Here is a 25,250-nt window from a genome sequence, read left to right as displayed (position 1 = left end):
AACTTGGAGATGCTGCATTTAATTCCCTCATCCAAGTCATTAATATATATTGTAAACAACTGGGGTCCCAGCACTGAGCCTTGCGGTACCCCACTAGTCACTGCCTGCTATTCTGAAAAGGTCCCGTTTATTCCCACTCTTTGCTTCCTGTCTGCCAACCAATTCTCTATCCACATCAATACCTTACCCCCAATACCGTGTGCTTTAAGTTTGCACACTAATCTCCTGTGTGGGACCTTGTCAAAAACCTTTTGAAAATCCAAATATACCACATCCACTGGTTCTCCCCTATCCACTCTACTAGTTACATCCTCAAAAAATTCTATGAGATTCGTCAGACATGATTTTCCTTTCACAAATCCATGCTGACTTTGTCCGATGATTTCACCGCTTTCCAAATGTGCTCTTATCACATCTTTGATAACTGACTCTAGCAGTTTCCCCACCACCGATGTTAGGCTAACCGGTCTATAATTCCCTGGTTTCTCTCTCCCTCCTTTTTTAAAAAGTGGGGTTACATTAGCCACCCTCCAATCCTCAGGAACTAGTCCAGAATCTAAAGAGCTTTGAAAAATTATCACTATTTCTTGAGCTACTTCCTTAAGCACTCTGGGATGCAGACCATCTGGCCCTGGGGATTTATCTGCCTTTAATCCCTTCAATTTACCTAACACCACTTCCCTACTAACATGTATTTCCCTCAGTTCCTCCATCTCACTGGACCCTCTGTCCCCTACTATTTCTGGAAGATTATTTATGTCCTCCTTAGTGAAGACAGAACCAAAGTAATTATTCAATTGGTCTGCCATGTCCCTGCTCCCCATAATCAATTCACATGTTTCTGTCTGTAGGGGACCTACATTTGACTTAACCAATCTTTTTCTTTTCACATATCTATATAAGCTTTTACAGTCAGTTTTTATGTTCCCTGCCAGTTTTCTCTCATAATCTTTTTTCCCCTTCCTAATTAAGCCCTTTGTCCTCCTCTGCTGAACTCTGAATTTCTCCCAGTCCTCAGGTGAGCCACTTTTTCTGGCTAATTTGTATGCTTCTTCTTTGGAATTGATACTATCCCTAATTTCCCTTGTCAGAAACAGTTGAGGCCAGTTCATTGGCTATATTTAAGAGGGAGTTAGATATGGCCCTTGTGGCTAAAGGGATCAGGGGGTATGGAGAGAAGGCAGGTACAGGGTTCTGAGTTGGATGATCAGCCATGATCATACTGAATGGTGGTGCAGGTTTGAAGGGCTGAATGGCCTACTCCTGCACCTATTTTCTATGTTTCTATGTAACACCATATATTCTGTCTGGGCAGCCCCCAACCTGATGGCATGAATATTGATTTCTTGAACTTCAGGTAATTGCACCCCATTCCCCATTTCCATTTCACTCTCTCACCTTATCTCTTCACCTGCCCGTCTCCTGCCTCTGATGCTCCTCCCCCTTCCCTTTCTTCCACGGTCTTCTGTCCTCACCTATCAGAGTCTCCCTTCTCCAGCCTTGTATCTCTTTCAATTGACTTCCCAGCTCTTTACTTCACCCCTCCCCTTCTCCCAGTTCCACCTATCAACTCCGACTGTGTATTTCTTCCTCCCTTCCCCCCACCTTCTTGCTCTGACTTCTCATCCCCTCTTCCAGTCCTGATGAAGGGTCGCAGCCTGAAACATCGACTGGTTACTCTTTTCCACAGATGCTGCCTGGCCTGCTGAGTTCCTCCAGCATTTTGTGTGCATTGCTTGGATTTCCAGCATCTGCAGATTTTCTCCTGTTTGATCATCATATCATTACTGTCATTGACAGTTATGGAAGTCAGAAAAAAATCCAAATGGAACTAAGATATATTTTTCTAGAGCTTTCTCTGAGATTGCCAAGTTTCTCCTTACAGGTATGTGGCACAAATATAGGCAGTGGAAAAAGTAGATCCTCTGAGATTAGCTTCAGATGTAATCACACCTGGAATGTTTTAATAAGTATTCTATTCTGTCTGGTAAGTCGAGCCGTTGTTTGCACATACTCGTCCAATTATTCAATGTTTCAGTGTTGAAATACATCTGCTTTGACACACTGGGGATGGGCTATCAGAAACCGTTACAAACCCAGGGACACCCAGATTTCCAAACAGTGTAGATGTGGATCAGCATTCAATGCCCACCATGTCCCATGAGTTAGATCGACGAAGGGTTGAAGCGAAAAATAGATGCATTGACTTCATAGATTAGATTAGATTAGATTAGATTAATTAGTCACATGTCCATTGAAGCATACAAAGAAACACATTGTTTCTGTTATCAACCAACACACTCCGAGCATAGCCATGCTTTTGGCACCAACATAGCATGCCCACAATGTTCAGAAGAACAACACGCAGCCAACATACTAAAAAACAGGCACAACAACAGCGAAGCAAGCCACGTTCTACCCTCACCACCCCCCCCCCCCCCATCAGACATCACTAGCCCTTATCCTCCGAGATCTCCACCTGCAATCCTTGACCTCAGGCACTGCAGAGAAACTTGTTCCGGCTCCATTTCTGCCCCTGCCTTTCTGCTGTGACTCCAGGTCCACTTTACATCCCTGTTATGGTTACTGAGCATTTTCCACCTGGGGCACCATGGTGTAAACATAGCTTATTACTGAGATAAGATGTATTTGCTTTTTTCACTTCAGGAGGTCAAATGTCAGATACAGTGTGCTTTAAGTTTACTCACTAATCTCCTGTGTGGGACCTTGTCAAAAGCCTTTTGAAAATCCAAATATACCACGTCCAAGTGAAACATTAATGTGCTTGAACTTGTTCTATTTTACACGCTGCATCTGATGCTCACAAACCTAAGGTAGCCAAAGCAGACGGACTGGTTGCTTTGCACATCGCCTGCATTCAGAGTAAAGTGGTGACCCGGAACTTCAACTCTCCATTCCTCTTCAAGCTCTTCCTTGAAGCTCGGTAGAAGCTCCAAGTACCGCACCTCCTCTTCAATTCAGGCACGTTGCAGCCTCAATGCTGAATTCAACGTTTTCTGATGAGTCCCCATTCCAGTGTTGTTTCTCATTTCCAGAAATCAGTTTTTCCCTGTCCCCATATTGAGATTTCATTCACGTCCTCCTTTTCACACCCACACAAACAAGACTAGTGGTTGTCATTCATTTGTCCTTACCAGCCTCAATTTCTATCATTCAGTCTCTGTTGGTGTTTATTTTCTTTCTCTCTCTCAATTTCTATCATTCAGTCTCTGCTGGTGTTTATTTTCTCTCTCTCTCTCTCTCTCTCTCTCTCTCTCTCTCTCCCTCTATCTCTCGTCCTCACCACCTTTCCCCACTTTCTCTACAACTTTCAGTTATAATTTCTCAGATGTCATGAAAGGTCAACAGTCAGAACCTTTATTTCTCTTTTTGTGAGTGCTACTATTTCCAGCATTTTATTTGAATTTCATTCTTCCAGCATCACCAGTATTTTCTGGCAAAATGTAAGTCAATGGATTCTAAAGCATGTTTATATAAATACAATTAATTATTAATGCACACATACCATGTAAAGATGATCTTGCAAGTGCAGCAATCTCCTGAATAGTAAGCGCGCGTCTTGATTTTGGTAACATTTCAATAGTGTCTTCAACATTTACCTGGAAAATTGGAAATCGGGTACAAAGGTTGAGCTGTTGTTCAAATGTTCTCAGCAATTTAAAAAAAACCTACACATAACGTCCTTTTACATTCAGAGCACTAGCTCTTGACAGCAATGTATAGTCTGTTCTGGTCGCGATGCTTTATCGTCTGTAAAATTGTACATTAGAGTTAATTAAAATAGCCGATGCCAGCCAGGACTGTCTGTCTGCATCGGGGTGCACACATGCTTTACGGTCTGCCTGTCTGTGTGTCTTTCTCTCTATGTACTGTCTATGGTCTCAGATCCCCTGAGGATGCACAGGTTTTCTGTAGAAAATATTATTCTAGCTTTTTGATGTAGTGCAGAGCAGTTATAGAGCAAACAGAAGATTTCATAATTTTTCTCCCCACAATGCTCAGTTTAAAAATTGAAAACTTTTATCTGAAAGAGTTTAAGCTGCGTACTTGATTGAAGTATAAACAGGAAGTGCTAGCCAATCAGTTAAGATTTCACTTTTTACTATTTGTATGAGTAACTAACAGAGTGAAACTCCAAGTCATTACTGTCAGAAAGAAGGCACGCGGTGTAGTAAGATAAAATAAGCATAATATTATTAGAAAATAGAGCCTGAAGTTTTGATATTATGCAGCTCTTCCACTATAAAAAAATCATTTCAAATTATGCAAGCATCATGCACATGGCTTCACACTCAGTACTGTCAGGTACAACTGCTGTCACAAATGCTGCAAAGTTTCCAAGTCATCATGGCTTTGACAAACCTGTCATCTCCTTATTCTATACAATGATCTTTGTAAATATTACTAAAATGCAAGGACACAAGAAACGCAACCAGAAGCAGGAGCTAGCCCTTCACCCCAGATCTTTGCTGAAGGTTGATTCTTTCATCACAGTGCCATTTTCCTTAACTCCCCAATGTCTAATACCCTGTCTTGACATTTTAATAAACAACTCCACAGCTTTCTAGAATAGCAAATTCCAAAGATTCACCATCAGCTAGATGAAAAAAAAACTTCTCACGTGAATGGACAACCCCTTATCTTGAGACTGGTACTGATAGATCTGGATTTCCTCATCAGAGAAAACATCGGTTTTTTGTCTATACCAACAAGCCCCCTAGGAGATCATATTCATTCTAAACTCTGGGGAATAAAGGCCTCTGCTCTTAATCTTTCCTTGTTCAGTTAACCCCTCATCCCAGGAATCAATCCAGCCATTCTTTGCTGTGCTCTCTCAATCATGGGCGTATCCTTCCAAAAGTATGGAGGCTGGACTTATACACAATATTCCGTAGTGTTCTTATACAGATCTGTACTCAAAACCTAACACAAAAATGTCAACTAGGTCACTCAGAACAATCGTGCAGGGGAAGATGGGTGGGACAGGAATTGATGCTTAATGTTTCAGGGTTTCAATATTTTAGAAAAGATAGACAGGGAGATTAATGGTCAGGGTTGAACTACTAATCGTTGCACTCTGAGGGGACAAGATGGAGGGCTCCCCTGCTGAGTCTGTGGGTACAACTCAAAAACAGGAAGGGTGCAATACTCTAATGGGACTGTACTACAGACCAACCCACCCCAGTAGCCACCGGGACACTGAGGAACAGATAATGCAGGCAGATTAAGAAAAGGTGTAAAAACAACAGGGTTGTTGTTATGGGGTCTGGTGATGGGTAATGAGCCTGGCTAAGTGACCACCCTCTCAGTGGGTGAGCAGTTAGGGAACAATAACCACAACTTATTAGTAGTTATGGATAACGATAAGCATGGGCCTTGTGGGACAGTATTATTTCGGAGCAGGGCAAATTATGAGAGCAATTGGCAAGATCTGAGGAGCGATAATTGGGAACAGCTGTTTAAGGGCAAGTCCATATCCAGCATGTGGAGCGTGATTAAAGACCAACTGCAGAGAATACAGGACAGGTATGTTCCAGTCAGAAGGACGGACAAGGATGGCAAGATAAGAGAACCTCGGATGTCGACAGAGGTGATGAATTTAATCAAGAAGAAAAAGGAAAAGTATGCAATGCTTAGAAACCAGAATTAAACAGAGCCCTTGAGGGTTATAAAGAAGCCAGAAAAGAACTCAAGAAGGGAATTAGGAAAGCCAGGAGGAGCTATGGAAAGTCATTGGCAAGTAAGATTAAACAGAATCCCAAGGCATGCTATACATAAAGCTAAAGCAAGAGGATAACCAAGAAGAGGGGGGGACCATTCAAGGATAAAAGGGAGCAACATTTGCTTGGATGTGGAGGATGTGGGTGAGGTCCTTAATGAGCACTTTACATCAGTATTTACCAAGGAGGATGTGGACAATAGGGAACATATTAATATGCTCGGGCATTTTGAGGTGAAGGAGGAGGTAGTGTCAGGTCTCTCAGAGAGTGTTCAGGTGAATAAGTCTACAGGGCCTGATGGGATACCCCTCAGCTTATTGAGAGAAGCAAGTGAATAGATCACTGGGTCCTTAACCAATACCTTTTGTCTCTTCTCTAGCTACAGCCAAGATCCCAGAGGACTGCAGAGTGGCGAATGTTATTCCATTGTTCAAGAAGGGAACCAGCAATAGTCTTGGAAACTACAGGCTGCTGAGCTTCATGTCAGTGGTAGGGAAGTTACTGGACAGAATTCTTAGGCATAGGATTTATGAGCATTTGGAAAACCATGACCTAATTAGGGAGAGCCAGCATGGCTTTGTGCAGGACACGTTGTCTCATACTAACTTGTTTGAGTTTTTTGATGAGGTGACAAAGGTGATTGATCAAAGTTCAAAGATCAAAAGTAAATTTATTATCGAAGTACACATACCTGTATGTTACCATATGCAATCCTGAGATAGGTTTCGTGACGGAGGTAGAGCTGTCGATAATAATGTCTACATGAATTTTAGTAAGCAGTTTGACAAGGTCACTCATGGGAAGCTCATCCAGAAGATTAAAATTCATGGGATTTCATCATATGAACACATGTTGGGAAGAATTAACAGTGAGGGAAAACAGCAAGACGCGTGGGATCAATTTTGGTTGTATGTTAATTTAAACTTAAATTAGAGCTTCTTTCTGCCTCTAAGTTTTATTTGTTTTCCTGTCATGGGATGGCTGTGTAAATATGCTGTACTGTATCTGCTCTGTGATATGCTGTGCTGCTTTGTAAAATAAGAATAAATAATAATAAAAATTTGAATTAAAAAAGAATTGCATGGGATCCATGGTGAATTGGCCATTTGGATTCAGAACTTGCTTGCCCATAGAAGACAGAGGGTGGTGGTTAAAATGACTTATTCTAGCTAGAGGTTTGTGATTAGCAGTGTTCTGCAAGGATCTTTACTGGGGCCTTTGCTGTTTGTGATGTATCTAAATGACCTGGATGAAAATTTACATGGATGGATTAGTAAATTTGCAGATGATACCAAGATTGGTGGTGTTTTGGATAGCGTAAATAACTGGCAAAGAATACAGCGGGATATAGATCAATTGCAGAAATGGACAGAGAAATGGAACAAGGAGTTTAACGTGGCCAAGTGTGAAGTGTTGTATATTGGAAGTCAAATGTCAAGAGACAGCACACTATTAAGTTCAAAATCTGCAGATGCTGGAAATCCAGGCAACACACACAAAATGCTGGAGGAACTCAGAAGGCCAGGCAGTATCTATGGAAAAAGTACATTCGTGGTTTCAGGCTGAAACCCCTTGGCAGGAGTTCCTCCAGCGTTTTGTGTGTGATGACTAATTCATTAGGTTCAGCACAACATTGTGGGCTGAAGGGCCTGTCCTGTGCTGTACTATTCTATGCTCTATCTTCCCATTTTGAAGATAATTCATGCCAGTATGTTACCCCTAATACCCAATACTATGTGTTCTATTTGTTTATCAACAATAACATCTGTGACATCTTATCAAAGGCCTTCTAAGAATCCAAATATACTACCTTAATTGGTTTGCCTTTACCTATCTATCTACTACCACCTCAAGGAGGTAAAGTACATTTATTAAACATGATTTCCCTTTCATAAATCCACGTTGACTCTCCCTAATACTATCACTACTTTCCAAGTCACAAACAAGAGAAAACCGGCAGATGCTGGAAATCCAGGCAACGTACACAAAATGCTGGAAGAACTCAGCAGGCCAGGTAGCATTTATAGAAAGGAGTACAGTCGACATTTTGGGCCGACATCCTTCCTCAAGAGTGGAGAGAAAAAGACGAGGAGTCAGGATTAGAAGGTGGGGGGAGGGGGTGAGGAAACACAAGGTGATAGGTGAAACTGGGAGGGGTGAAGTAAAAGAGCTGGGAAGTTGATTGGTGAAAGAGATACAGACTTGGAGAAGGGGGAATTTAACAGGAGAGGACAGGAGGCCACGGAAGAAAGAAAAGGGGGAGGAGCATCAGAGAGGGCGAGCAAGGAGATAAGGTGAGAGGGAAAAGGGGCTGGGGAACAATGAAGGAAGATTCGCCATTACTGGAAGTTCGAGAAATCAATGTTCATGCCATCAGGTTGGAGGCTACACGGAGAGAATATAAGATGTTGCTCCTCTATTAGTCTTTCCTTGATATGGATTCCTGATTTCCCTTACTATTGTTGTTAGACAAATAGATCCATTGCAAAAAGTAACTGCTGGAAGACCTTAGTAGGTCAAGCAACAAAACATAATTTGGCAATGTTTCATGTCAAGTCTTTGCATCAGAACTTGCCCACATTCCTGCTCCTCCTCTCACTCTGAGCCATACCCTTCAAAATCTAAGCAACTAACTCATATTTTGTGCTTTTATGGTTTGATTTGTTTAAGTTTAAAACTCTGATTTCAGATTGAACTAACATCACCTACCATTTTTAATGAAATATTAATATATTCTAATCACGGTGAAACGGGATGAGTGCTTTATCGTTATGATAAAAGATGAACTCTTGATCTCTCAGTCTACCTCGTCATAGTCCTTGCGTTTTATTTGCCTACCTGCACTGCACTTTTTCCTGTAAATATAACATTATATCCTGCATTTTGTTAACACTGTTCCCTGCATGCTACCTCGACATACTAATGTCTTGGAATGATCTTTCCAGATAGCATGCAAAACAAAGCTTTTCACCCTATATCAATAATAAACCAGTTACCACAGTTTCCTAAGGACCCCTTCAATCAAAGCATCAATAATGCTTTCCTCAATATATAATACTAGATATAAAGCAGAGTGTTCCCTTGCTGTTTCTAGTTCAATATGTTGATGCACCAGTCTCGCGTTTATTTTCCATACTGTTACTTCCTATTTGTTCTTTCCAGTCTACAGGCAGGTTTAAAGTTCCCAATGATTATTGCAATCTCCTTACAATATCCAACCCTTATTTCCCAAATTATTCGATATCCTACATTGCCTTTAATTTCTGGGTCCTTCATATAACTTATTTGCTGTTAGCTTAGCTCAACCCAAATTGATTCTACTTGATATTCTGTGCCAAGATCCTTGGTTGCTGTAGTCCGTATCCTGTACTTTAAAATCAGGCTACCTCACCTCTCTTTCCATTTTGCTTTCCCTTCAAAATCTCAAGTATCCCTGAAATTTAATTAGATTGCAATGACATTTCTGAAGTGGCTGTTAGACCGTATCCAATAGTTTTATTCACGCTATTAATTAACAAATCTTTTTAACAAATGCTATGAGCATTCAGATAAAGATCATTCAGTTGCATTTTAGTCTATTTTTCCCCTTTTGGGGTTTAATTTGAAGTAAACCTTTACATACCCTTATATTTAAGACCATAAGATACAGAAGCAGAAATAGGCCATTTGGCCAATCAAGTCTATTCTGCCATTTCATCATGGCTGATCCATTTTTCCCTCAGCCCCAATCACTTTCCTTCTCCCCGTATCCCTTCATGCCCTGACTAATCAAGAATCTATCAAACTCCTCCTTAAGTATACCCAATGACTTGGCCTCCACAGTCACCTGTGGTAACAAATTCCACAGATTCACCACTCTCTGGCTAAAGAAATTTCTCCTCATCTCCGTTCTAAATGGACGTCCCTCTATTCTGAGGCTGTGTCCTCTGGTCCTGGAATCTCCCACCACAGGAAACATCCTCTCCACATCTTTTCTATCAAGGCCTTTCAACATTCGATATGTTTCAATGAGATCCCTCACACATTCTTCTTAATTCCAGTGAACACAGGCCCAGAGCCATCAAATTCTCTTCATATGATAAGTCTTTCAATCCTGGAATCATTTTCATGAAACTTCTTTGAACTCTCTCCAATGTCAGCACATCGCTTCTTTGATAAGGGGCCCAAAACTGCTCACAATACTGCAAGTGAGGCCCGTGCCTTGTGAAGCCTCAACATTACATCCTTGCTTTTATATTCTAGTCCTTTTGAAGTGAAGGCTAACATTGCATTTGCCTTCCTCATCACCGACTCAACCTGCAGATTAACCTCTGGGGAATCTTGCATGAGGAGTCCCAAGTCCCTTGGCACGTGAGATTTTTGAATTTTCTCTCCATTTAGAAAATAGTCTACACTTTTATTTTTTCTACCAAAGTGCATGATCATACACTTCCCTAGACTGTATTCCATCTGCAACTTCCTTGCCCATTCTCCCAATCTGTCTAAGTCCTCCTGCAGCCTCTCTGCTTCCTCAATACCTGCCCCTCCACCTGTCTATGTATCATCCACAAACTTGGTCATAAAGCCATCAATTTTATTATTCAAATCACTGACATATAACATAAAAAGCAGTGCCAACATAGACCCCATGAAACACCACTAGTTACTGGCAGCAAACCAGAAAAGGCTCCCTTTATTGTCACTCTTTGCCTCTTACCAATCAGCAACACTCTATCCATGCTAGTATATGTCCTGTAGTATCATGGGCTCATAACTTGTTAAGCAGCCTTATATGTAGAATCTTGTCAAAGGCCTTCTGAAAATCCAAGTACACAACCAATTCTCCTTTGTCTATCCTGCTTATTATTATTTCGTCAAAGAATTCCAACAAATTTGTCAGGCAAGATTTTCCCTTCAGGAAACGATGCTGACTTAGGACCTATTTTATCATGTGCCTCCAAGTACCCTGAAACCTCACCTTTAACAACAGACTCCAACATCTTCCCAATCTCTGAGGTCAGATTCACTAGCCTATAATTTTCTTTCTTCTGCCTCTCTCCTTTCTTGAAGAGTAGAATGACATTTACAATTTTCCAGTCCTCCAGAATCTACTGATTCTTGAAAAAAAAATTACTAATGCCTCCACAATCTCTTCAGACACTTCTTTCAGAACCCTGGGGTGTACTAAAGTTGATAAGGCCATTTGGTCCAGGTGATTTATCTACCTTCAGACTTTCCAGTTTCCATGGCACCTTCTCCTTAGTAATGGCAACTTCGCTTTCTTCTGCTCCCTGATATTTTCGAACTTCCAGCATGCTGCTAGTATCTACCACAGTGAAGACTGATGCAAAATACTTATTCAGTTTGTCCTGCATTACTACTTCTCCAGCATCATTTTCCAGAGGTCCAATATCTACTCTTGCTTCTCTTTAATTCTTTATATATCTGAAGAAACTTTTGTTATCCTTTTTAATATTATTGGCTAGCTTACCTTTGTATTCCATGCTTTCCCTCTTTATGGCTTTTTAGTTGTCTTCTGTTTGTTTTTAAAATGCTTCCAAATCTTCTAACTTCCCACTAATTTTTACTTTACTATATGGCCCCTCTTTGGCTTTTATGGTGGCTTTGACTTCCCTTGTCAGCCACGGTTGTGTCATTTCACCTTTAGAATACTGCTACTTCTTCTGTGGGATCCTATCCTGCAACTTCCAAATTGTTCCCAGAAATTCCAGCCATTGCTGCTCTGCCATTATTCCTGCTAGTGCACCCTTCTTGTCAACTTTGGAACAGCTGATCCCCTAGTGGGCTCAACCACAAGCTGCTCTAAAAAGCCATCTTGTTGGCATTCTACAAATTCCTCCTCTTGGGATCCAGCACCAACCTGATTTTCCCAACCTACCTGCATATTGAAATCTCCCGTGACAATCCTAGGATTGCCATTTTGACGTGCATTTTCTATCTTGCATTGTGATCTGTAGCCCCCATCTTTACTACTGTACGGAGGTTTGTATATAACAGTTCTTTTTACCTTTGCAGTTTCTTAGCTCAACCCACGATGATTCTAAACCTTACAATCCTATGTCACCTCTTTCTAATTATTTGATTTCATTTTTTACCCACAGATCCACCCCATTCCCTCTGCCTACCTGCCTGTCCTTTTGATACAATGTGTATCCTTGGACATTAAGCTCCTAGCTATAATCTTCTTTCAGCCACAATTCAGTGATGCCCACTATGTTATAAGTGCCAATATGTAACTTTGCTACAAGTTCATCTACCTTATTCCATATACTGTGTGCATTCAAATATAACACCTTCAGTCCCATATTCACTCTTTTCAATTTTTGTCTCCATTTTATAATGCAGCTCATGCCATTGACTGCAATTTTGCCCTATCATCAGCCTGTCCTTGCTAGCAGTCCCACTACACACTCCCTCAGTTTGTAAACCAACTGCACCATTCAATTTTCTAACCTTGATCCCTGATCTACTTTATCCACTGCACCTTTGTAGTTCTGTTTTTTTTTTACTTTTAATACCGGGTATTCATATTCCTTAAGCAGAATGTCCTTGGTTTCATCTACATCTGTGGTTCCCAGATGATCCACATTAACCAGATTTTCCCTACGGTCCAACAGAGATAGCCGTACCATTCCCCCACTCACAGCCATCACGTTCCTCGTCACGTTACCAATTTGAATGCACCTTGCATCACAGTGCTGTGGCCAATTTACTCATTCACACTGTTAAAGTCTACACTAATATCACCACTTCATTGATTATCTTTTCACAACACTCGGGGGCAGCAACAGCCAAGTGCAAAAGCCACTGAGAACATCCAATGCCCTAATTAAATCTCAAGGCCCTACTGATGTTCAGAAAGCTAAGTAACATTATGCTATTGGGATCATTAAATCTTCTCTGCTGAAGTCCAGCCTGGTTATTTATTCAGTACTCATTACTAATTAATACTAATTTACAAGGTAATTCATAATTTTATACACAGTCACAATCTTGTGATGTAGAAACACCACTTCCCAGCTGACAATGCAGATGGATTCAGATGAGGGCAGATGGCAGCTTGACAGTGGCATCCACAATTATAAATACATGTTGTTCACACACACACACACACACTACATGTTGTTCACACACACACACACACACACACTACATGTTGTTCACACACACACACACACACACACACACACACACACACACATGCACCAGCACTGGGCAACCAACCAGAGTACCAGACCGGACTGCTGTTCAGGGACTCCAATAGAAACCTTGCACTAAGTGAACAAGTAAAATTGACGGTAGAGTCAAAAGGGCCTTAGATGCTGCATTCTATGACTTCATTTTAGATTTTCAGCAATTTTGCTTTTACATTAAAAAACTAATTTACAGCTAGCCAAGCCAAGCTGTCCTCTTGATCAAAGCTTCAGGTCGTTCAGGAACGTAGCTTCTTCTGTTCCTATCACATAAAGTCATAAGACACAGAAACAGAATGAGGCTATTCAGCCCATCGTATCTGCTTCACCATTCCATCATGGCTGATATGCTGATTGGTAGATTCATTAGCTCTGTAAATTGCTCCTAGTGTAGAAACAATTGTGTCCTTTCTTGTAGAAAAATGTACAATTCAATCTGTTTTTCTTATCAGTGCTGCATATATGATGCTATACCAGCCTTTGATGCTCCCGCAAGCTTTTCAGTGCATGCATTCTTGTGCAAATGACAATGAACTAGAGAACTGAGGGAGTGAAGTGAGTGGGATTTACCGTGGGCTGGCACTGATTCAACAAGCTGAATAACCCCAGTCATTAAAAACATCTTCGAATCAGAATGGCACAGGACCTGGGTGTGTCAGTACTGCCATCTGCCTGCTCCGCTTGCTAGTCCTGTCAGCCATGCCAGTCATACCCTGAAGAGCAGATAAGCATGTTCAGGCTCTTAAAAAGCTTAAACCCGCTTTTATACCCATGATGAGAACTACAAGCAGAAGAGTTTACCACATTACAAAGCCTCACCGTGGAGGTCCAAGTCAGCTCCAGCAAGCAGCTCACGATAGAGAGTAAGGAAAAAGTTTGTGAAAATGAAATTCAGAGATCAGTGGAGAACAGCGACAGCCCCACACAGGATGCTGGCAACACTTGCATTTATTGGCCATCCCTCTGAGTCAACTTCATTTGATCTGGAGTCATTTCTAAACTATGAGGTCCTCTTTTGGTCAGGGTCAATCAAGGATATTGCATCCTAGCTGTCTAAGCGATACGCAAGCCAGGGCAGTACGATACAGAGAGCAAGCTGTTGCCCAGGCAACAGGCTCTCCCTCTCCACTCAGCTGATGAATCGAAAGGAACAGCAGAGACCGGCACAGTTTGGCACCACAGGAGTTGCCTGTCAGCATTGAACTCAATGGTGAACTGCCTTAGGGACTCCAGCTCTGGATTTTCCCTTAGGCTTTACTCCCGAAGCCTTCCCCATGAATGGGAATAGCCACAAGGCAGCGGAGGTTTGAGATCAGAGTTTTCCTTCTCCTAGATGAGCTGCCAAACACAGCTTACAAGCCCCATCCGCCTGAAGTGACTGGTTGTAAGGCACCAGTAACCCACCTTGGCTCCTTCTCCTGTCAGTAGACAGGGTTCCGCCAGGGCCTAGTAGTTAAGTCACACACGAAAGCCAGAAGCTGGATTTGATTGTCGGAGGCCATTTGAGACACATACTATTGGGAGCATTTAATAGGTAGTTGGAGCTTATCCCCACTACCTCCCCCAGCTATGACAAACTTAAGGAATCATGATCTAAACTAGATGAAAAAGGCAGATATTAGCGAATCAGGTAACTTCACAGATATTGAAATTAGTTCTCACTTCCCCAAAAATTACAGATTTATTTAATTTTTGACTTTGAATTTCCCAGCTGTCGGTGTGGGAGTCAGTAGTCCAGAGCTCCAAGTGCTAAATATATTTACAATAATATGCATCACTACCACTGGTATTAATTTAGCAGCATTTCACCTGGGTAGTTAGGCATGAGATTTTAATAGATTCATAAATAAAGATGTAGAGAAACACACACAAAATAGAGGAACTCAGTGAGTCACATAGCATATATGGAGGGGAATAAACAGACAATGATACAGACTAGCTCAGTCGCAGCAATAACTACAACATATAAAATAATATGAAATTCAAAATTGTGGGAAATGCAATATTGGTGTAATGAGATCATTTACAGTATGTAATAACTTTAATAGGTTTCGCAACAAATTTCTCGTCATTGGCCATGATAAAGGATAATAGTAAAATAAGATTGTTGATGTAGTTAATTTAGTATATTTTGTTTATCTCCAGAAGCCAGGAAGAAGTGAGCAGACCGAATATAAATGCTAAAATAGCAGTAAGTGATAGTCTTCACTAATGCTTGTGCAGCTTGTTATTTATTGGGTTTTTTGGAGGGACAGGTAACCATGTTTCATTGCTAAGGGGAATAAATGGCCTTGCCTACAATATTCAACAAAAAATCATAAATTAACAATGGCAACAAGAATTAAGTAATGCCTCTAACTGTACTGTATCCATTTTCTATGTTGCCATCAATTGCGCGCAAGTTTCGATTGGGCATGTCCTCTTCTCGTTACAACCAGCAGGGAGGAAGTGCCGGAGCAGGCAGTCACATTCAACGATTCAGAAACAGCTTCTCCCCATCTGCTGTTCAGTGAATGGTCCGTGAATACTATCTCTTTATTCATTTGTTTTTACACTATTTATTTATTCTATAATTTACAGAAATTTTTGTCTTTGCGCTCTACTGCTGCTGCAAAACAACAAATTTCACGTTATCATATAAAAAAAAGTGATAATAAACCTGATTCTCATTCCGAGATGTAACGCGGGTGACTGCTCAAACAAAGTTCTGGTTAAAACTGCTGTAAACAAGTAAACTGTAACAATCTCTTGTGATCCAAAAGCAAATCACCACAAGTTGGCTATTTTAGATACTGGCAGCAAAAACCTGAAAACTCTAACTGGTTGCTTAAATGCAATTTTGGAACGTACCAATTCTTACAACATTAGTCAGAAAATATTTTTAACCTTACCCAATGGTTTACTTTTAGAGGAAGCAAGATGACAATACAGTGCAAATGACAATGAACTAGAGAACTGAGGGAGTGAAGTGGCTGGCACTGATTCAACAGGCCGAATAACCCCAGTCATTAAGGATAAGAAATACATCTTCGAATCAGAATGGCACAGGACCTGGGTGTGTCAGTACTGCCATTTGCCTGCTCCGCTTGCTAGTCCTGTCAGCCATGCCAGTCATACCCTGAAGAGCAGATAAGCATTTTCAGGCTCTTAAAAAGCTTAAACCCACTTTTATAGGGGCTTTTGTAGGGCACTGACCCATAGTGGGCATCCACTCTTTTTTGGCATGGTTATTGTGGTCCGTCTTCCAACACTTGCAAATTGTGACAAGCTCCCCGCATAAAGGCTGAAGATTATGTATTACAGCAGTTCTTCTGGAGAGAGGGTCCTGGGGAGGTTCATGAGATTCACCCTAGGAATGAAAGGATTAACGTATGAGGAGTGTTTGGTGGCTCTGGGACTGTACTTGCTGGAGTCTAAAAGAACAAGGGAGAGGATCTCATTGAAACCTATCAAATACTGAAAAGTCCTAGATACAGTGGACATGGAGAGGTTGTTTCCTATAGTGGGCAAGTCTAGGACCAGAGGGCACAGCCTCAGAATACAAGGGTATCCCTCTAGGACAGAGATGAGGAGGAATTTCTTTAGCCAGAGGGTGGTGAATCTGTGGAATTAATTGGTACAGATGGTTGTGGAGGCCAAGAGATTGGGTATATTTAAAGCAGAGGTTGAGAGGATCTAGATTCGTAATTGTGTCAAAGGTTATTGGGAGAAATCAGGAGAATGTGGTTGAGAGGGATAATAAATTAGCCTAGATGGAAAAGCGGAGCAGACTCGATGGGCTGAATGGCCTAATTCTGCCCCTGTCTTATGGTCTTCTTTTGGGGTGAGGTTGGGGGGAGTCGAAATCTTGACTTTCATCGCAACCTAATGAATCAATGGCATTAATGAACAAAGAGATTCAGCGATGTTCTCCCTACAGCCAATGGGCATGAGCTACTTCCAAGCTGGCAGCCCTAGCCACACTCCTTGTAACAGTGTGAAGCAGATTGCATCACCGCCTCCAGTATCAAATCAGGGACGAGATGAGGAAGGCACTTAGCAGTCACTGCAAATCTGTCACAGTAAGGCTAGCCAGCAGATTTATTTAGCAAGTATAATTGGCAGAGAGTGCTTGTCAGAGTGCTTTCTCTTAAATCTGTTACAAATGGACCCAACCTGCAAACCAAGCACACAAACAATATCATGATTCACAGCAGCACAAGAAAACATCCATATTGACAATTAATACCAGGTCTACCACTATATCTGCATTTGAAATACAATTCTGTAACATACATGCAAAATACATGTACATGTAATAATTAACCACTTCCTTTCGTATAGCACAGAGTCCAAGAGGGGTTTTTTGGAACAATCCAACACAACCATCCTGATTTTAAACTCTGCCATAAACAGTCCAAGCCGGGCTGCAAGAGGAAGAGGGTTGGGCATGGGACGAGTAACCCTACCCCTTAAAATCCAGTGCGACAGACACACCAACAGAAGCTGCAAAGACCTTGTCCTGGGGAGAGAAAGGAGAAGATGGGCCACGCCTGGGTTAACTTGAGAAAGGCTGGCCCAGGACAGAGTACTGCGGCAAGGCACTGTCAGCGGCCTACGCCCCAGTAAGCAGGTAGTCCTGATTTGAGGGTTAAGTGACGCACAAGAGGGAATCACCATCTTGGAAGGTAGCTCCTTCAACTTGACACTTCCAGGGTGCACAAGGTCCACAAATCCAGAGACTGTAGAGTTTGGAGACAGAGTTAAGGTCGATGTCACTTCTACGGCAGAAAGCTGACTAGTATTCTTTTCCTTTGGTTCTATACCCGCACAGCAGTGTGCAAACGTGTCAACACAACATTCAGAACCATTTCCTGTTTTTTTTATAAACATCCCTGCCAAAGCCTAATTTAACAGAGAGTAGATCTGACAATTCAGATGAAGTAGTTGATGTATTTTTAATTTCTATGACATGATACTTGACAGGTTGCCCCAATCTAATTATTGCTGACTTGCTTTCCCTTGGCTGATGAAACTGCGCATTGCTGGCAGGTTTACTTTATGGACATTATTCAAATACAACATATTTGGACTGGAAATCAAGTACAAATCAATCACAGTTTGTGCACTTATTCCTTCCAAATTCTTTCGAATGAGGATAAAATGCTTGGTCACAAATATAAATAGTTTAATATACTGTGTTTATATGTATGCACACCACAGTACTGCAAATGAGTGGGGTTGAGTTACCATGCTTACAAATCAGTTTTCTGTATTGTTGACAGTGGGTCATACACATTAGGATTAGTACATGAAATGTAACATTTCTGACTAGTTTTGTACACCCATGGAAAGGGTACATTTTAACAGTTCTGAACCGAAAGGTCTATATCATTGTTTGTCTGATGGTTTTTTATAACCTCATCTTTAGTTTGTAGACATTACCATTTTTGACAGAATATTTCATCTTTTATTTTCCAAATCTAAGAGATCAAAAGATGGGAGTGTGTCATATCAACCGAACTAATAACATGACAATGGTTTCTAATCAACCTCAAGGCAAAAGTAAATTAGAAAGTGCATGTGAAATCAAACACCAGCCCATGGGGAGCACAGGCTTGTTATGAGCATAGTATGTGCAGCACTGTACTGGAAAATTACGTGTGCCCAATAATATTTCACAATATAGCCTGTCATAGCACATAACGTTAACCATTCCATGTACCGCAACCCAGGACAAATTGAGATTGAAGGAAACAGACTAGACGTGCACATGAACAAGAGCAGGTGGCGCTGACAGTAAAGGAACAGAGACATATTGTTTACAGAGCTAACTTGTTTTCTTCCTCAGCTTCTGCCCGCGGCTTCATACAGTCACTGAAGGGTGTGTAACAGACACTCCAATCCGTGCTGATGAATTTGGAAATATCCATTAACCATATTTGTGTAATCACATGCAAATGTTTTTTTTCTTCTGAATCACCGGTCACAATGGCATCCACAGTTCTAAAGACGTAAACCATCAGTATCAAAATACCCTTCACACTTCTGGTATGGGGGGGGGGACTTACTAATAAAAGAATCTTTTCTTGGGAAGATGAGGAATCAGACCATTAAAATCAAGTCAAATCTCTCCAGGACACTCATTACTGTTTCATGGTCTGCTCACTCTGTTTCTGAGATGCTTAGGACACGTCCAGCAGGAGAGATGTTCAAAGAGACATAACTGGCATAGTATTGCGATTTTATTTGCATGATGTCACACAAATCTCATTCAGATCTAACTGCATCAGCCACTCTTGTCCCAAGTTTGTATTTCAATGTACATGTAAGAGAAAAGGCACAGTCGCCCAGCTCTAGATGGGGTCAAAGCAGTCACAAGACTACCCTATAAACCTGCTGCAAGGGACAACAAGGTGACTTACTGATACACAGCCAACAACCACCATGCTCACTGCAACCAGGGACAGCTGAAAAGAGTGCTTTGTATTATGCAAACACAATCAATTTGATCCTAATCAGGAACTCATGATATTTCTTTCAAAAGCATTTTAGATCGGGCATAAGTGAGTCCAGCATGGGCCAAATGGACGGAAGGGTCTGTTTCTGTGCTTACTGCTTCATGCATCTATCAGCTTAATGATGACTGTCCAGATGAAGCCCAGTGTAAAATGGTAGACTCCACCAAAAAGGAATCCCTAATGAAGCTCCTGGCCCATTGGCCTGAAAATACACCCTTTGAAAGAATACTAACTTTTATGCAATTGAGCACTCAATTAAATAACGCTTTTTTAAAGCGTTCATGATTTTGTTGAAAGTTATTGTCTAGTCCATCAATTTAATATTTTCACTTTTGAATGGTGTGGTTTTACTTTAGACTTTTGATTTCTTTTCAAAACCTTTGTAGTCAAGATATTTGACAGTGCATTAAAAATTGTTTCCTACTCGGTCTGGACGTCCAGTGATAAAATTACTAATCTTGTCTGTTGAGGCACATGAGTGTTTTCACCTCATTCATTCCGTGCATCAAGCAGTTCACTACAAAGCACTCCTCCACCTTTGCCTTGATCTTTAAGTCATTTACTGTCTCATTCCAATGTGCCATTGAAGGGTGGGGTGTCTGGGACACTGATCCACTGATCACAAATGAATGGCAGCAAAAGGTTTCTGAGTCAATGGGAGAGAAATCTGAGACAGAGAGGATGTCATTTTATCTTTTACAGTATGGTATATTACATTTGAATACTGCTAGCTAGTGACATTTTGACAGGTGGAACATGTGCTTAATCATGCCTAACCAGGCTAAGTCATTACCATGACAACAGATCCTTTGTGTATACACCTGATTTACATGCTGTAACTGGTTGTGTGTTGTTTTTGTGATGAAGTGGCAAAGAAACAACAACTGTGTCCATCCCAGGACCTAGAGAAACAGGGTCTCAATCCAGGAAATTATGGTCTGACTACAATGGTTGGCAAAATGTTAGATGAAGTTTCGAGGTACTTGGAGGAACATAATAAAATAGGCTGACGTCAGCATGGTTTCCTTACGGGAAATTTTGTCTGAAAAATCTGCTGGAATTCTTTAAGGAAATAACAGGTAGCGTAGACAGTAGATTTTCAGAAGGCCTTTGACAAGATATCTCTCGTCAGCTGCAAAACAAGATATGAGTCCATGGTATTACATGGGCAGAAGACTGGCAGCAGGCAAAGTGTGGGAATAGAGGGGGCCTTTTACGGTTGGCTGCCAGTGACTAGGAGTGTTCCACAGAGTTCGATGTTGGGTCTGCTACTTTTCATGTTCTATGTTAAAGACCTGGATGATGGCATTGATGGCTTTGTGGCCAAAATGAGACAAAGATAGGTGGAAAGGCAGGCAGTGTTGAGGAAACAGGGAGTTTGCAGTAGGACTCAGACAGATTAAGAGAATGGGCAAAGAAATGGCAGAAAGAATACAGCGTAGGGAAGTGTATGGTCATGCAGTTTGGTAGAAGAAATAAAGAATAAAGAGACACAGATAATTTCTAAGTAGAGAATGAATTCAGAAATCGGAGGTGTGAAGGGATTTGGGAATCCTAGTTCAGGATTCCCTGAAGGTTAACTTGCAGGTTGAGTCATTAGTAAAGAAGACAAATGCAATGTTTGCATTTATTTCGAGAGGACAAGGATATCGGTTGGCACGGTAGCGTAGTGGTTAGCACAATGCTTAACAGTCAGGCCGCATGGGTTCATTTCCTGCCACTGCCCGTAAGGAGTTTGTACACTCTCCCCGTGACCACGTGGGTTTCCTCCAGGTGCTCCAGTTTCCACCCATAGTCCAAAGACGTCCCAGTTGGTAGGTTAATTGGTTATTAGGCTGGTATTAATTGGGGGGTTGCTGGGCAGCGTGGCTCAAAGGGCTGGAAAAGCCTACTCCATGCTGTGTTTCAGAAATAACAATAATAATAAAAAATGCAAGAATGTGATGCTAGGGCTTTCTAAGGCATTGGTCAGACCACATCTGGAGTAATGTCAGCAGTTTTGAGCCCCTTACCAAAGAATCGATGTGCTGGCAACCAGAGGAGGTTTATGAGAATGATCTTGGGAATGAAAGGGTTAATATACAAGGTGCATTTGACGAGTCTGGGCCTGTCCTCACTGGAGTTTAGAAGAATAAGGTGGGGGCGGGGAGGTCTCATTGAAACCTACCAAATACTGAAAGGCCCTGGTAGGTGGATGTCAAGAGTTTGGGACCAGAGGGCAGCCTCAGAATAGAAGGACGTCTCTTTAGAATGGAGTTGAGGAGGATTTTTTCATTCAGAGGGTAGTGAATCTGTGGAGTTCATTTCCACAGATGGTGGTGGAGCCCGAGTCACTGGGTATATTTAAAGTAGGGGTTGATAGTTCTTGATTAGTAAGGGTGTCAAAGTTACAGGAAGAAGGCAGAAGAATGGGTTGGCAGGGAAAATAAATCATCCGTGATAGAACGGCGAGCAGGCTCAATGGGCCGAAAGGCCTAATTCTGCTCTTATGGTCTTCTGGTTCATCTACTCCAAATCCCAGATAACAACAGTAATTACTCTCAGAGTCCAGATAAAGTGCTGCTTCACCCAAACAGTTGCTGGGACTCTAAATGCCTCTTAGTATTGGATCAACATTTCACTGTGTGACCAGGATCAACCTAATGCTTCATTACATAAAACTCCTGCACTAACTTGACTCAGATGGAACATGTCACCACCAAAGCAATAAAGCTAAAACTATCTCAACACCCAGAACTTGAAATGACGAGGGCTCATCAAGTAACCCTTGATGCTGCATCAATTACCAGTATCAAGTCTGTTAAACACACTTTGCCTTTAACAGATCTATGCTGGTTATATCCTCTCAATCGAAATAAGAATAAGTGGCTGCTCATTCCACCCATGATTATCTTTTCCAGAACTTTTTCCATTACATTGATTAAAGAGACTTGTCTTAGATATTGAATAGAATTGACATTATTTCTTACATTCACACATACATGACGAGTAAATATCTTTATGTTACGTCTCTGTCTGAATGTGCAATGTGCAAGTTATAGTAATTTGCAATAAATAGTATGTACAGTAAGATATACAACAGAACAGTCAATTTTAGCTTAGAAATACAATTGTGTCAGCGTAAATTATTCAACCTGATGGCCTGGTGGAAAAAGCTGTCCCGGAGCCTGTTGGTCCTGAATTCTGAATTCAGTCCTCTTTTTTAGAACAATATAGATTGCATACATGTTGAAATTAATATCCATGGTATAATATTTACTAGGGTAAGGAAATGCAGATTTGAATTTTTACCACAGATACTGACGTACCACAGGTGCTGATGTTGCCTCAGAGTGTATCAATGTGCTCTCAAGAAATGGGAAAATATTATTATAATAATATTGAATGAATTATAATTAATTCAGAGCAGTTTATCTATTTACAATGTGAAACACTGTGGTGGAAGTTGAAATCTCTTAGGATATTTCCAATGCTGCCTTTAAGAATGCCAATAAAAAATATTTCACAAAATAAAACTTATTACCATGGCTGGGTGCAGCATGGTAGTGCAGCAGTTAGCGTGACACGGTTACAGCTTGAGGCATTGGAGTTCAGAGTTCAATTCTGACGCTGCCTGTAAGGAGTTTGTAGGCTCTGCCCATGACTGCATGGGTTTCCTCCGGGTGCTCCGGTTTCCTCCCACAGTCCGAAGACGTACCAGCTAGTAGGTAAGTAGGTCACTGTAATTGGTTTAGGGTTAAATGGGTGGGTTGCTGGGAAGTGTGGCTTGCTGGGCTGGATATGCCTATTCTGTACTGTATTCCTAGATAGACAGACAAATAAATAAATAAAAGGTCACAATTAGCATTTTCAACAAGGATGTTCCTCTAAAGCAGGAGCTTCTCAACTTGGGCTCCATGGACACTTCAGCTAATGGTAGAGGTCCATGGTATAGAAAAGACTGGGAACTCCTGCAAGGCATAGGAACTATATTGCCTACGTTCAGTACGGCTCCCCATCTTTTTCTGAAAACGGTAACAGATCTCCTACATGTTTCTGGCGTAAGTACTTTTATTTCACAAATCGTCATGGGCATTAAAGAGCAAGAGGTGAAGTTATGCATGCCTCCTTTTCAGATAGCTAAAATTCAGCAGAACGGCCAAGAAGTTCCAGAAAAATGGCATAAATGAGGAAGAGACAGTTATCCTAGGAAGGTCTTTGCCCTTCTGAAAGACAAGCAGGAGAACCTGTGTGAAAATTCAACTTCATACAGCATCTTTGAATCGAATTTATGCAAGTCAAGGAACTTGATCAAAACTGAATAAGCCTCTGTGTAAAGCAAGTGACTCAGAGCTCCTCTGTGGGCAGTTTCAAGCCTCCAGCTGCTTAAAGTACTTATATAAAGAATTTTATTGAAAAAGAAATGAAAAGGCTGCCAAGACAACGTAGCAGAAAACTTTCAGATTCCAATCTGCTTAGCATGTGGGAAGAACACCTGCCCAAAGCAAGTAGATTGTTCTTTAATTATGCAAATCATGTTCCAAAGATACCACTGACTTTAATCAGTGGGACGCACAAGGGAGCTGTTACAATGTTCCCACCAGGCCAAATTGGCAGCAGGAATTAAAGCCTGGGGGAGCCACTAGAAAAAAAAATTCCCTACACTTAAATTTCTGTGTAGAGAAGTAATCATCCAAGCCCGAAAAGAAGTTCACATCTTTCCTTTCCCCATTCTTTTCCTTCCTCGCCTTATCAGAAATCTTGCAGGCACCTTCCCAGCAATTTGCTGAATGCTACTGGCTGTCCCTTCAGTATCAGACTTGCTTCTGCATTGGCCTGATTCTGAAAGAATGTACAATGCTTCCCGACAGATCCAGCTAGAAAACTGACGAAGCCTCGACTCTCACCAGAGAGCCGCTGTCCACAGTTAAACTCAGGATTATTACATAGGAAGAGCTTTGGATACATTAAAAAAATGAATTTTAGACAAGTGATGAAATATAAAATTTATATCAACACACACAAAATGCTGAAGGAACTCTGCAGGTCAGGCAGCGTCTATGGACGTAGATAGATAGTCGACATTTCAGGCAGAGACCCTTCTTCAGGCCATTTATATATCATTTATATAATTTCTTTCCTATTTTGCATCAGTGTTCAATTATGGAACAAGAGTGTGACGCAGTTTTGAATGAAAGTATCAACCATTCACTTAAATTGCACATAACCTGAGGTTTTAAGCAAACATTGGTACTAAGGACAAGCAGATCTCTGCTCCCACATGCTAAAGATGGTCTATGTACCAGCATACAATGTCAATGGACTGATATCACACCCGACGCCTCCTAAAATTTTCTCACAGTGTTAGTGAATCATAACAGTATTAAATTTGCCTTTATAAATATTCTATGAAGATTAATTAACAACTGGGCAGCATGTTTAGAACTTCCATTACAACTTGAGGGATCATGAGGAATTAATAAACTAGAGAAATGACTTTTGATCCCACTATAGCAGTTAGGGAAACATGCAACAACAAAAAGAAAACTGGTAATGCTAACCATGAAACTGCAAGATTAACATTAGAAAAAAAGGGAGAGGTTAATTAATATATTTTAAATCATCTGACCCTTGACTAGTCTTGCCTATACCTGATTCCATTTAAGGTTCATTCTTGATTGTCTTCTGCAGGACAAGCCATTGAGTTGGATTAAAAGTCTACCAATAATAAGACCTTCCCTCCACCCCCATCCCCACAAAAATGTCCATCGCTGCCCTGTCAGGGAAAGGAAGAATGACAAATGTCCTGGCCTTATCCAAGAAGCCCACAGACCAAG

General features: G+C 41.2%; 1 protein-coding gene across 4 annotated transcripts in view; it reads right to left on the bottom strand.

Moving 5' to 3' along the window:
- LOC140196296 (protein FAM131A-like) overlaps positions 1 to 25,250 on the bottom strand; it is an 82,640-nt gene that overhangs the window by 32,357 nt on the left and 25,033 nt on the right. For all 4 annotated transcript variants that reach the window (XM_072255250.1, XM_072255252.1, XM_072255251.1 and 1 more), the window contains exon 3: positions 3,527 to 3,620. In XM_072255250.1, coding sequence (XP_072111351.1) covers positions 3,527 to 3,620 — 94 coding nt within the window. The remainder of the gene's footprint in view (positions 1 to 3,526; positions 3,621 to 25,250) is intronic.

This window comes from Mobula birostris, chromosome 4, assembly GCF_030028105.1.
Source record: "Mobula birostris isolate sMobBir1 chromosome 4, sMobBir1.hap1, whole genome shotgun sequence".
In the NCBI taxonomy this organism is placed as follows: Eukaryota; Metazoa; Chordata; class Chondrichthyes; order Myliobatiformes; family Myliobatidae; genus Mobula; species Mobula birostris.
This window is presented reverse-complemented; position numbering and strand designations above follow the sequence as displayed.